The 14,354-nt window shown below is 37.2% G+C and overlaps 1 protein-coding gene across 1 annotated transcript in view; it reads right to left on the reverse strand.

The window, feature by feature from the left end:
- The window catches only part of DPY19L1 (dpy-19 like C-mannosyltransferase 1), a 97,690-nt gene that overhangs the window by 18,068 nt on the left and 65,268 nt on the right, over nt 1-14,354 (reverse strand). Inside the window, exons 9-14 of the mRNA XM_044656797.1 lie at nt 11,556-11,655; nt 8,250-8,327; nt 6,794-6,880; nt 4,371-4,430; nt 3,698-3,778; nt 1,456-1,557 (exon numbers count right to left, since the gene is read on the reverse strand). Of these exons, the coding sequence (XP_044512732.1) occupies nt 1,456-1,557; nt 3,698-3,778; nt 4,371-4,430; nt 6,794-6,880; nt 8,250-8,327; nt 11,556-11,655 (508 nt within the window). The remainder of the gene's footprint in view (nt 1-1,455; nt 1,558-3,697; nt 3,779-4,370; nt 4,431-6,793; nt 6,881-8,249; nt 8,328-11,555; nt 11,656-14,354) is intronic.

Raw genomic sequence — 14,354 nt, forward strand, 5'->3', positions numbered from 1 at the left:
ATGCCATTTTTTATTCTACAATCATTTAAAGTAAAATTAGTCAATATTTAATACTAAATATCTAGTTTGTTAGATGTTTTACAAAAATTCATAATTATTACAAGCAATAGTATGAATATTGCATTTTAAAGTTTCCAAAATGCTTCACCCATAAGCTCTCATTTGATTTGCATTACAATTCTGTTATTGTATTATCTTCTTTTTACTGCTGAGGAAACAAGCTAAAAGAGTTTAATGGCTCGTCTAGGGCCACATAGCTACTAAATATCAGAGAGAGGATTTGAATTCAAGCTTTCCTGAGATAAGTCTTACAGGGACTGTATCCTAAAGATAAAATGAACCTAACTAATAAATAGCAACTAGACAGAACCTTGATTCTTTGATCCAAGGCCTAATAAATGATTTGATATTTATTAATCCAATGAAAATATACTTAACAGAATCATTAACTTGGAGTTAAAAGGTACATTCAAGGCCATTAAGTTCAACCCCCTCATTTTAAAGATGAAAAGAATGAGGCCCCCAGAGTGTGAAGGATTTGCCCAGTAGCATTAAAAATACTGCCTTTTTTTAGCATCTCACGATATCTTAGAAAATAGATTTATAGACAAAGATCTCAAATTCTGTTGTCCCATTGGGGCACCTTGCATTTATATCTCTCTTTTGAAAATTTCTTGTTATGTTGTTTTGTTGTCGCTATATCTAAGTAAAGGAAGTGGGAGACAGTACTATCTTCCAAGCAGATGAAGAACTGCGGCATTAAAAAAAGCAACGTTTAGAGCTTCTTATAATATCAGCCCAACCTTTCCTCCATCATCCTACAGATGGAGAATCATAAATTGATTTGGGCCCAAAGGAACCAAGAGGTTAACAGCAGCCTTGGGACTCCCAGCCCACCAGACTACATTCTGTTTTTTCCTGAACATCTGCATACAAAAATGAATGAATATATAAATTGAATGATACTTTAAAGAAACAGAAGCAGTCAAGAGAGTAAGCAAAAAAAAAATCAAACATTTAAAGGATATATTTGGCTGTTGAAAAAAGTCTACTTACTAATATGGAAAACCGTTTGACATGATTGCACATGTAAAATCTATATCTGATTGCTTACCATCTCAGGAAGCAGGGAGAGCAGGAAGGGAGAGAGAATTTGAAACTCAGTTTTTTTTTTAAAAAATGAATGTTAAAAATTGTTTTAAATGTAATTGGACAAAAATAAAATATTATTTTACAAAAGAAAAAAGTCTGCTTAAGGTCCCTGCATTTATTTCATCATCTATAAACTACTGGCCTTATCTTATTTTTTTCTAATTGTTGTCAACCTTAAAGCACTTTGCAGAATGTCCTTATCTTGATGCAGTAATAAAAAATTATTTCTTCTCTATTGCCAAATTTTATTTAAAAATGAGATAAAAGCAGTGATAGGGGAGTGGGTGAACATGCCGTTCTCACCTCTCTTTCCATGAAGTCAAACTCTGCAGCACAAGTGTACATTAAAGTGTCAAAATCTTTGTAACTGAAGAATTTGGATGTTAGCAGGTTGCTTATGTGAGCCTAAAAGCAGAAAAATTAAGCAGAATGCAATTCAGTTAGTGATTTCGGAATACTTTAGTGCCAGTGCCTGGAGACAAATCAGCAAGCGACCTCAAAGGGCTTTCTTGCCTTCAGATGGGACAAGGGTAGAGCAAGGCAGCAGGGTCCAGGTAGAACATGAGCTCCCTGAAGGCAGGGCTCTTCATTTTTGCCTTGGTATCCCTACTATGGTGTCTGGCAAACAGCAAGTACTTAGATTGTACTTCTGTGGTTGACTGAAGTTTACAGTCTAATTGGGGCGGGGAAGGGGGGGCAATATGAACACACATAATTGGAATATCTACCTATACAGAGTGAGTACAAGAGAAAGATGCAAAACAAAGCCCTGTATAATCTGGTAACAGCGGGAACAATCTAGGAATGGGGTAATGCTAGTGTAAACACTAGGTTACTTAAATAGTCATTCATTTTTAGGAACTAAGACATTCAGATGCTCCTACAAAGTCTTCTCCATTTTTCTAAGTCTCTGAGGCTCAGGGATTCTCTTTTCAGCTGCATTAAATCTCATTTCTTCATCATTCTACAGAAAGTCTTTCTCCAGGGTCATCAAAGACAATCAGACAAATAATTAAATAAACAAACAAACAAATAAATAAATAAATATACATATATATCTCTAACATAATAATTACATAATAAATATAATTTATGTATATATATTTTTAAGAGAACCAACTCTAATGTGATCACTAACAAAAGAAAAGAGTTTTAGAAAACTTTTGGAGACATATACAAACACATATGCATGCTTAGTTCATAAAAATCTTTACTTAGCTAAAAATCTATTAAATACATTATCTTCTGTAATCTAGTTTAATTTAGTGGTAATTTTTTAAAATCTCAAAATGTCTCCAATCAACATATGGTCAAGGGAGATGAATAGGCAGTTTTCACATGATTAGATCAAAATTATCAATAAGCACATGAAAAAGTGTTCTAAATCCCTTCTGATTAGAGAAATGCTAATTAAAACAACTCCGAGGCACCACCTCACACCCAGCAGATTGGCCAATATGACAGCAAAGGAAAGTGATAAATGTTGGAGGGGATGTGGAAAAATTGGGACACTAATACATTGCTGGTAGAGTTGTAAATTGATCCAACCATTCTGAAGGGTAATTTGGAACTATGTGCAAAGGGCTTTAAAAGATTGCCTGCCCTTTGACCCAGTCATACAGCTGCTGGGTTTGTACCCTCAAAGAGATAATAAGGAAAAAGACCTGTACAAAAATATTCATAGCTGCACTCTTGGTGGTAGCAAAAAATTGGAAAATGAGGGGGTGTCCCTCGATTGGGGAGTGGCTGAACACATTGTGATATCTGTTGCTGATGGAATACTATTGTGCTGTAAGGAATGATGAACTGGAGGAATTCCACGTGAACTGGAAAGACCTCCAGGAACTGATGCAGAGCAAAAGGAGCAGAACTAGGAGAACATTGTACACAGAGACTGATACAATGTAGCACAATTGAATGTAACTGACTTTGCTACTAGCAGCAATGCAATGACCCAGGACAATCTCAAGGAACTTAGGAGAAAGAAGCTATCCACATCCAGAGAAAGAACTGTGGGAGCAGAAATGCATTAGAAAAATATGTGCTCAATCATGTAGTGTGATAGGGATGTGATTAGGGTTTTGATTTTGAACGATCACTCTACTGCAAATATGAATAACCTAGAAATAGGTTTTGAACAATGATACGTGGATAACCCAGTGGAACTGCTTGAGGGATGAGGAAAAATCATGAATCATGGAACCATGGAAAAATATTCTAAATAAAAATAAAAAATAAAATAAAATCTCAAAATGATAATTTCTTTTTTTAAAAATATCCTCACCTTCTGCTTAGAATCAATACTTTGTATTGTTTCCAAGGCAGAAAAGTGGGAAGACCAAGGCAATGGGGGTGAAGTGACTTGCCCAGGATCACACAGAGTAGGAAGTATCTGAGGCCAGAACTGAACTGGGGACTTCCCTTCTCTGGGCCTGACTTTCCATCCACAGAGCCACCCAGCTGTCCCCAAAATGACAGTTTCAAATTGAGGAGGATTCAATAAAATAATAATTTATCAAATCTTGTCACACTAAAATATACTTACATCATCAGCAATGCCTAAGATTTTAGAGGTCAAGTACTTCAATAAGACTGTTCCGAACAACCAAGTACTTCCTTGAATAATCTAAAAAGTAAATATAAAAAAATTCAATTTCTTAAAATAACATAAAATCATTATGCAAGCCTTAAATGACAAAATGTACGATTTAATTAATTACAGAATGAACATTACCTGTGTTTAAGAACACAGTAAATATATGAATATATGGAGCAGAATGCTAAAATTAATATGTTAGAGTTAAAATTAAATATTGCCACTGGCAATTTATGTTTCAAACCAATATATTTTTTATTAGGTATCTATAGTGATTAGAATTCAATTAGCTTTGCTAAGAATACACACACAAAGTTATAATTTCACTATCAAACTTTTGCCTGACCTGTTTCATCACAGGCCACAGACCCAAGAATCAAATAAACAAAATCAACCTTTTTACTGAGTCAAGCTAAAATAATGGTCCAGGTCTGTTCTATGCAGGCAAGGAGCAGCAAAACTAAAGATGAAAAGTCACGCAGCGGACACTGCTATCCCTCTGCACTGAATTATCAGCAAGAGGTTATTTACTTTGAAGGGGAAAAAAGATCCTGTGAGTGATGTAAACAAGAAGAACCACAAAGCAGAGAGGAGCCCCTCATTAAACCAGATTGAGCCTTACCCACAAGCTGAGTTCAGACACATTTGCTTTCAGGAAGTGTGGTCTCATTGCCAGAATGCCCTACCAAATGCAGAGACAATACATAAGAAACAGTCAAGGAACCCATTAGGTCTGGCAAATATTTGAACATTAAGAAAAATATGGAAAGTTCAGAGCCCTTAATTAAGCACATAAAAGTCACTCGAATGCCAGACATCATGGGAATGACTCATTCCCTCTGGTTCCTGCCCCTCACCAAAGGAAGGCTTCGTTTCTCCACTCTCAGAGCTCTTCAAAGCAGGGAATAATCAAGTCAGTTATTTTTAGCTCTAAAAAATGGGATGGTCAAACCTTATGAAGTAACACATTCCAATACCCAAGAGAATGTAATCACAGATTTCTAGAAGTAGTTTATTACAGTGATAAAAATCCAAAATGACTTTTATATTCATTATCTAATGTTAAATAACTAAAATAATGCAAAGCTTAACTGCTAATTATACTAAAGATTTCTTTAAGGCACCTTAACAGATTTTTTTAAAGTCAACATTCTATTTTTCAGCTAATGTCTAAATCTAAAACTAAAGTGAGAACTAGGAAAGACCTGTTTAGCACAATTATGAATTGAGGTCACATTTCCATGTCATCTCCAATCAACTGAACTGACAGTCGTGAAATTCACAGTGTCCATTTGCAAATGGCAAGTGCTGATTTCCACATATTTAATTTTTTTTAAACCAACCAATCAACACTATTAAAGTGCCTAATATGTGCCAAGCACTGTGCTAGCCACTTGGGATACAAGAAGAAACAAAATATAGACCCTGACTTCCAGGAACTTCCAATCTAATGGGGGAGTCGATGTGCAAAAATAGATACACACAAAGCTTTATACAAAATAAAAAACAGTAACAAAAGATCATTTAATATTTTCAGAGCTACACAGCTTCAATCAAGGTATAAGACTTTACTTATTAAATAAGCAAGTTTTTTTTTTCTTCAGAAAGGAAAAAAAAAACTTTAAGTGAGACCTAACTTAATTTATTAAAGGTTTCACCTCCTTTAAGCACGTTAGCACATTACCCACCCAAATTTACTTCAGACTTTGCAAAAATGTCATCAGACATCAAATACCAAAAATCTGACACCCAAATAAAATATTCTTATAAACTCTATTTCAAAAAAATTCTGGGGCAACTAGGTGGTTCAGTGGATGGAGAGCCAGGCCCAGAGACAGGAGGTCCTGGGTTCAAATTTGGCCTCAGACACTTCCTAGCTGTGTGACCCTGAACAAGTCACTTAACCCCCATTGCCTAGCCCTTACCCACTCTTCTGCCTTGGAACCAATACAAATTATTGATTCTAAGATGGAACGTAAGGGCTTAAAAAAAATTCTGGTTTCAAACACTGAGTGCTGGATAAAAATAAATACATGTGTTTATAGATAAACATACATAAACAACAACATGCTATATTCTGAAGCTGTTATTTTAATATTATTTGCATATAACACATACTAATGTGCAAATTATACATAAATATGCATACATATTCTCACTACTAGAAGAAGAATCTTATAAACTACTTGGAACAGATCTGGCTCACGTGAATTTGCACACAAAACCCAAAAGGGGTTGCCTCATACATCCTCATTCCTAACATCCTGAAAAAAAAGCCTGGTCCGAGACGGGAAGGGTAGAGTTGCTGACATAAGTCAAGTTGCAACAATTCAACCACCTGATGATAAATGGTTTTTATCCCCAAGGGAAGTTCTTCCCTTTTCGACTCCAGTGGGAAGAAAAAATTCAAAGGTATGTTGGGCGTTCAATCAATCCTTTCTACAAAAATGTAATTAGCTAACACACGAAGGCAAGAACACAGTTCATCATATACACATTATAATCAATAGTTTTAACAATGACAAGTAAAATATTAAGCCTTGTTCCAATTTGTCTTCAGAGTGCCAATTTATATAAAAGCAAAGTAATTTAGATACAGGAGGAAAAGTATTTATAGCGAGAGTGTAATGGGGCCACTCAAAGAAGGAAAATACGGTGTCACCTTATTAGATTGTTTTTAGACTAGGATGAAGATGGGATGCTGTGGCATTTATTTAGTTAGCTGGCTTTTGTTGGATGGTAACTTGAGAGCCTATTTGTACAAAATGGGATTAAAAGAGTGTTTAAAATGGAGCACATCTCCAATGCAAAATCTTAGACATAGAGTCAAGGTGCCCGCATGCATCTGTGGGGAGGAGTTTCAAACACTGATCAAATGACAAGTTTGGGCAAAATAATAATAATGCCGGGTAAACTACGGGCCAAGGAATCCCTTGCTTTGTCACTAAAGATCAAAGGATAAAAAAATGACTTTAAGTTAGTGATAAATCGAGTAATTGTATTGTTGAGTGAGACAAAAGCAACTCATGCCTAAGAAATACTTACCCAGATAATAACCAAAGCAGAAGCATAATACGACGTTAGTAACATTGAGTTTCCAAACATCAAAATAAAACAAAGTGCTAGGGAGATCTGAAAAGTGGAAGGAAACAGAATCAATATACATAAAACAGAAGAGATAACCTCAATGTAATTTTTCATTACTAATTTATAACGAGCAATGGATATTGGGATATTGAATAAATTTGCATGGGATAGCAATACATCTTTTGTTCAGAAGTTACAGTTAAAGTCTAAGATCAAATGCTCTGAGTGCATATGTATCTATACACACACACATATATACATATATATGTCCTATTTATTAATTCAACTTCATGTTAATTGTAAACTAAATTATAGTTTAACCTAATGAATTTCAATAGTAACCAAAACACCCAAAACATAAAAGGAAAATAGGTAAAGGACTAGCTAGCACCTTCCAGGGAACAATGCAAAATAAGCATAGAAAATGGAAAAAAAATAAGAACAAATTGATTCAATTTTAGATGTTCATTTTCTTTTTGCCTGTGTTTGAGAATCTACTGCATTCAAGGAATATCAATTCAGCATTTCGCCTCATCTATGATTTTAGTTTATATTGAGCTTGAGTTTAACATTAGATGAGATTCCACAGAGAAAGCAGTAGCTGCCTAAGAGAATGGCAACATATTTAACACATCTCTTAGTTCTTACAGGAAAAAGTATCCAAGCAATGTGGGAAGTTAGCAAGATCAAAACTGTGAGAAAAAAAAGAGAGCAGAGATATGTGTTGGGAGAGATAATGTTCAACCATGTTTGACTTTAAATCTCTCAAAATTTATAGGCAAGGGGGGCAGCTGGGTAGCTCAGCGGATTGAGAGTCAGGACTAGAGACGGGAGGGCCTAGGTTCAAATCCAACCTCAGACACTTCCCAGCTGTGTGACCCTGGGCAAGTCACTTGACTCCCATTGCCCACCCTTACCACTCTTCCACCTAGGAGCCAATACACAGAAGTTAAGGGTTTAAAAAATTTTATAGGCAATAGTTTTCCATTCCCTCCTCTCATTAATTACTGCCACATGAGAATGAATAAATAAGATTTATATAATGTTCTGAAGGTAATAAGTTCCTCTGGGTGGCCTATTTAAAAGAATGGCCATTTAATACAACTCTGCTTTGAAATAAAAAAAGAAGTTATACAATAATACCATAAACAATTATCTTTTTTTTTTTAAATTTTAAACCCTTAACTTCTGTGTATTGACTTATAGGTGGAAGATTGGTAAGGGTAGGCAATGGGGGTCAAGTGACTTGCCCAGGGTCACACAGCTGGGAAGTGTCTGAGGCCGGATTTGAACCTAGGACCTCCTGTCTCTAGGCATGGCTCTCAATCTACTGAGCTACCCAGCTGCCCCCATACAAACAATTATCTTAACCAGAACTAGGAAATTTTATTCTTTTAAAGAAAATAAATATTACCATATGGATGTAAATGATCTTCTTTAATTTACATAAATCAATGTAACCCACAACATATACAGCAAATAATGATGCAATCTGAAATTAAAAAGAAATATATTTAAATGGTTAAATATACAATTTTTAAAGCGTATTTCTTCGACAATTTTTATTCAAAATAGAAAATGTATTATATGGAAATATTTCAAAGTCCATTAGCATTTCTAAAACTATTTTGTATTTAAAGATTTTAAAAATGAAAACAAAAAGGGAAAATGAGAAGCAGCATGCTTAATAACCCCACCCATGTTGAGGTTCACTTGTTCAGTCGTGCCTGATTCTTTGTGACCCTCTACGGGGTTTCTTGGCAAAGATATTGGAGTGGTTTGTCAGTTCCTTGTCCAGTGGATTAAGGCAAACAGGTGAAGTGAGTGCCCAAAGCCCACAGCTACTGAGTGAGCCTGAGCTCAGGCAAGCCCTCCTGTCTCATGGGGTGGCTGTGTGAGTGGAGAGCAGGGGGCATAGAGTAAAAACAGAAATTACAAGATTTGGCAACTGGTTGAATATGTGGGATGAGTGATGATGGAGGCTCAAGCATGTTCCCGAGGCTGTGCGTCTTGGTGACCGAGAGGATGCTGGTGAGCTCAACAGTACTAAGAATGTTTGGAAAAGAGGAGAGTTTGAGGGCAAAGATAACGGGTTCAGTTTGAGGTGTACCGAAATGGAGATGCCTGAGACATCTAGCAAAAGAGGTTCAGAATGGCAGTTAGTTGGTGACTTGCCTCTAAAGCTGAGGAGAAAGATGAAGGGTAGATAGAAAGATCGGGGTAATCATCTGCATAGAGATGATAATGAAACCTCTGGAGGCTGATGAGATGAGGAAATAAGACAGAGCTGGGGTTCTTAACCCAGAGTCTTTAGACCCCGGTGAGTCCATGGATTTGAAGAGAAAAAAAAAAATGTAATCTGTATAATGGCTAACCTTTGGTTTCTTTTTTAATCCTATGTACTGTGTGCATTTAAAAGCATTATTCTGAGAAGAGATCCATGTACCCCTTCAGACTGCCACTGAAATCCATTAGACAAAAAAAGGGTAAGCGGCCCTAGCATAAAAGGAAAAGAGAAAAAGGCAATGCCTTGGAGGAATCCTATTAGATAGGATATGAAGAGCCAGCAAAGAGAGGTGGAAGGAGAACCTGGAGACAGAAATATCACCAAAAGCAAGAGAGGAGGTGGTCACAAAAACCTCTAGGAGGAAAGGCTCAACAGTGCCCAAGCCTCGGGGGCAGTTAGGTGGCTCAGAGGATTGAGAGCCAGACTCAAGGCAGGAGGTCCTGGGCTCAGATAATTTCTGTGTGATCCTGGGCAAGTCAATCAATCCTCATTTCCCAGCCCTTACTGCTCTTCTGCCTTGGAACCAATACTTTATATTGATTTTAAGATGGAAGGTAAAGGTTAAAAAAAAACAGTATCCAAGGGTGCAGAGAGATCAAGAAGGATGAGGATTGAGAAATAGCAATTACATTTGGCTATTAAAGTCTTTGGCAATTGGAGAGGGAAATTTCAGTTGAGTGATAAGGTCTGAGGTCAGAATACAGAGAATTAAGAAATGAGAAGAGAGAAGAGAGTATGGACAGATTTGCTGTATAGCAAAAAATTACACAACACCATGATCTTGGAAAGGTCAAAAAATAAAAGTGAATCTAAGGACAATGAGAAGATGCAGTTAAATGACGGCTGTCTTAGAATATTCCCAATGAAGGTAAAGAGAGATAAATTATGATAGCTGGTAGCTAACAGGGCAGTCAGATCGAATGAAGATTTGTTTTAAAGGAGGAAGGAGGAAGGAGACATAGACATGTTTGTAGGCAGCACAGAAGGAGTCAGTGCTGAGGGACAGATTAAAGATAAGGGAATGAGGGAAAATGAAGGTAAAAAGGGTGGATGGGATCAAAGACGCATGGGGAGGGTTGTCCTTAGAGAAGCTACCTTGTCTTCCAAAGCGGGAGGGAAAGAGATGGTGGGATATGAGCTGAAGAGGAGGGAGAAGAAGGAAATCCAACAAATGGTCTTAGTTTTTCCACTGAGGTATAAGGCAAAGTCCTCAGCAGAGGGAGGGCTTGAGGAGAAATAAAGTCTGAACAGCTGCTGTGGAAAGTGGGACAGCAAATCTACCCAAGAGGCAGAATGACTGCTTTGCTACAGTGAGGCCTAGGTGGGATTAAGTGACACAGACTCATAGAGGACTCAATCAACACATTGCCGTGGACACTTGAAGAATTAAATTACTAACCCCCGTTTTACATAGGAAGAAACTGAGGCTTAGAAAGGCTAAATAACCTGGTTAGGGGGACACTGATGAGACATGGTAGAGTCAGAGCCACGTCCTCCACCTTCAGACTGAATATTCTCTACACATATGTGCCACACTGGCCTCTAGAAAGAGCACTAGCCAGGTCAGAGTATTTTATATCTAAGTATCATTTATTCCAAAAATATTTCCTAGGTATATGTCAGGTGCTGATATTTTGTCAAACAACAGACTCTACAAAATTCCATCAGGAAAATGCATAGTAATAGGAGAGCGATTAGTCAACTCTGCAAAAAAGCTTATGGAGTTAAAAAAAGAAACAATTTGGCCAGACTTCGACATGCAATGAAATAGTAAATTTGTGAATACCAGATATGGACCAAATGAAGTAGGCCCCAAACTGAGTAGAATATCCAGCTTATGGCCAATGTGGAACTACGCAGTGCTTTTAATAATTCCAAACTGTTTAGTCTTAAAATATTCATGAGATGAACACCGTTCTTCCTGTCATGTTCTATAGCAAAAAAACTACACACCACCATGATCTTGGAAAGGTCAAAAAATAAAAGTAAATCTAAGGACAACGAGAAGATACATGGCAGATAAATGACAGCTGTAGAATATTCCCAATGATGATCACCCAGGATGGGTCTGACCAAAACAAAGAAGCCAGCCATGAGACAACAGTTAGAAATTATGACTAGAAAGAGAGCTAAAATTCTGCACCGTTGGCCTTGAAACCTTAAAAGGAACCTGCCTGTTAGGCATGTCTTCAATGGAAGGGCATGGAGAAGCAGAACTCAGGCAATCAGAGAGGGAAATTTCAGTTGAGCGATAAGGTCTGAGGTCAGAATGCAGAGAATTAAGAAATGAGAAGAGAGAAGAGAGTATGGACAGATTTCTCAAGATATTTAGTGAAGGGAAAGAGAGATGTAAACTGTAACATGATAACCAGGATGATAAAACCAAATAAATGAAGATGATCCATGCTTTGTTTGTTTGTTTAATCTACATACCTGTGTGAGAAGGACAAACTGAGCAAACTGCCAAGGAAGCATGAAAAAAATATTTGAAATGCAGAGGGCGATCAAGCTTCCTCTATAGACATTTGTAGCCCTAGAAAAGATAAAATGGATATAAGCTGAATTAGAAAACACGTGGATCCTGATTGCTTTAAAAGAATAAAACAACCCCCTCAAAAAACAAACAAACCAACACACTTTATTGGGTTACATTTTAAACTGGATGCATTAATCGAATGTAAATATGACTACCAAACTAAGAGAACTTGGACTATTTTTAAAAGGTGAAATATAAATTAATAACTTTTACTGGATTCATTACTCAACATTCAAATGGTTCTATGACCCTATGGATTTGGATACTTCCTCCAATGTTACAGACACTAGTCCTCTGATACATTCCCCAAAGGGGACCTGCCCAACGTGCTGGCGATTTCCTGATTTTCTCTCGACATAGAAAAAATACTAATGGAACACTCAGGCAGTGAACCTCTTATTCCCAATCCTTATAACATGGCCGGTCCATCTTCTTATTCTATCATACATTTTCCTGATCATATCCTTTACTCTTACACTTCGGCATTCCTCATTCATTGTGTGTTGCATCCTGCTCACATACATCCTGTGCCTTTCCATTGCCCTTCGTGAGCTAATAATTTTCAGTTCTCCAGAGATAATTTGTTCCATATCTCCCAGCCATATAATAACAATAGTAAAATAATAGTGTTTAAAAGATGGTTCTGTATTTCTGGAAGAAGTTTGGAGTCCTTAAAGGAACTTTGCAAGCTCTCAAAAATATTCTAGTCCGCTTTTCTCTTCCTGTTTTAACTTTGCATTCAACTCATTTCTATCCTAAGCAAATATGCTGATGGACAAGCTCAATCATTTGTTCATCCAGCTATTAAGTCAGAATCTTGGCAATAAATATTCTTCATCTGCTTGGCTTTTCCTGGATGGGTGGATGATAGATCGCCCCTTTCTGAACAGTAAGGAATCTTGTCCAGGCAGATGTGCTAGACCATAATGAAATCTGTACAATAGCATTTATGCACAGGACGATCTCACCATCCATAGATATCCTTCAACTTGGATCTATATTGGACTTCTTCTGTGGCAGGACAGACTATGAGCCTCACTGTTCTGTAGCTCAAGTGATTTTGATAGCCACTGTATAGGCGCACGGCGGATCACACCTCTAGGAAGAACTAGGAGTCACCAACTTTGATTCTTTTGGCAAGATGGAAGACCAGCAGAACTTACCATATGATCTGCCACTCCACACTCCAGGCCTTGTCATCAGAGCTGGGTGTATGCTAGGCCTGGTTCTCTACCTGTAGGTCTTCTTCTCCCCTAATTAAAGTAAAATTCTGCTCCCCTAACGAGCAAGGACTCTTTAATTTTTTTCTATTTGTATCTCCTGAGCTTAACATGACATCTGGCCCTCAATAAGCATTCATAAATTATTTTTGTTCATCATCTTTTCAGAAATCTTAGTATTTCATGTAGAGATGTCAACAATAAACATGTATTAAGCACTAAATAGAAGTGCCAAGCCCTGTACTAAGGGCTAAAGATACAAAGAAAAGCAAAAGATAGTCTCTGCCCTCAGAGAAGATATAACCTCATGGGGGAGACAGCATGCAAACAGCGATGGACAAACAAGCTACAAACAGGATATACTGAAAACAATCAACAGAAGGCGGGCACTAGAATTAAGGGGGATTGGGAAAGGCTCCTTAGGAAGTGGGATTTCATGGTAGATGTTTTTTGGAGAAGTGTTCTTAAGGCAACATTTTGTCGTGAATCATCAAAAAAACCTGCCAATCACCTGCATGTGGCAAAAACAGGTATAAGACAGTTTTCACCCTCAAGAAGTTTACACTTTGTGAATATATTTGTAGGTACATATATGTATTTGTACACATACGTATTCATATATATGTGTATAATAATATAGACACATATATAAATGTACATGTTAAAAGATAAACAGTGTACATATAAAAAGATTAAACAATGTATACATATTAAAAATGCATCCTTCACTGCCTATATCTGTTCTGTTGCCAAGCCTTGCTGATTCTTCTTCCACACATTCACATCTACGCTAGTCTAGACCATCATTTGAACTCTACGATCTAATTCAAAAATAAATCATTTTAAAAATTGGTCTTCCTGTAGCCAGTTCTTCCTTTGTGAACACATCTCTACACATCTACCAAACTGATATTCTTAATATAAAAACCTGACCATCTCCCTCTGGCTGTCAAGAAGCTTCACTGGTTCCCTATTGCTCTTTGGATAAAAATACAAATTCCTCTTTCTGACTCTTAAAGCCCTTCGTAAACTAGCTCCAGCTCACTTTTTCATATTTATCTCATTTTGCACCATCTCCTGGTCCAAAGAGGCTAACTTGGTGTTCCCTATGTACAAAGTCTACTCCTCAGCGCCATACCATGGCAAAGGCTGTCACTCTTGCTTGAAAGGCGCCGCCCTTTTCACCTCCATCTCTTGGAACCTCCAGATCCCTGTAGGTTCATCTTAAATGCCATCTTTTCCATAAGGCCTTTCCTGAGACCCTTGATCATTAGTCTACTTCCCTTCTACCACCAAAATGACATTGTGCCGTAGTTTATATTGACGCGCGCGCGCGCGTGTGTGTATGTGTGTGTGTGTGTGTGTGTGTGTGTGTGTGTGTGTGTGTGTGTGTGCGCTTTGAAGAATCACAGCAGAAAGTAAACTCCTTGAAGGTACAGACTCTTTTTTTTTTTTTTGCTCTTTATAGCTCTAGGA

Source organism: Gracilinanus agilis, chromosome 1 (genome assembly GCF_016433145.1).
Source record: "Gracilinanus agilis isolate LMUSP501 chromosome 1, AgileGrace, whole genome shotgun sequence".
Lineage (NCBI taxonomy): Eukaryota > Metazoa > Chordata > Mammalia > Didelphimorphia > Didelphidae > Gracilinanus > Gracilinanus agilis.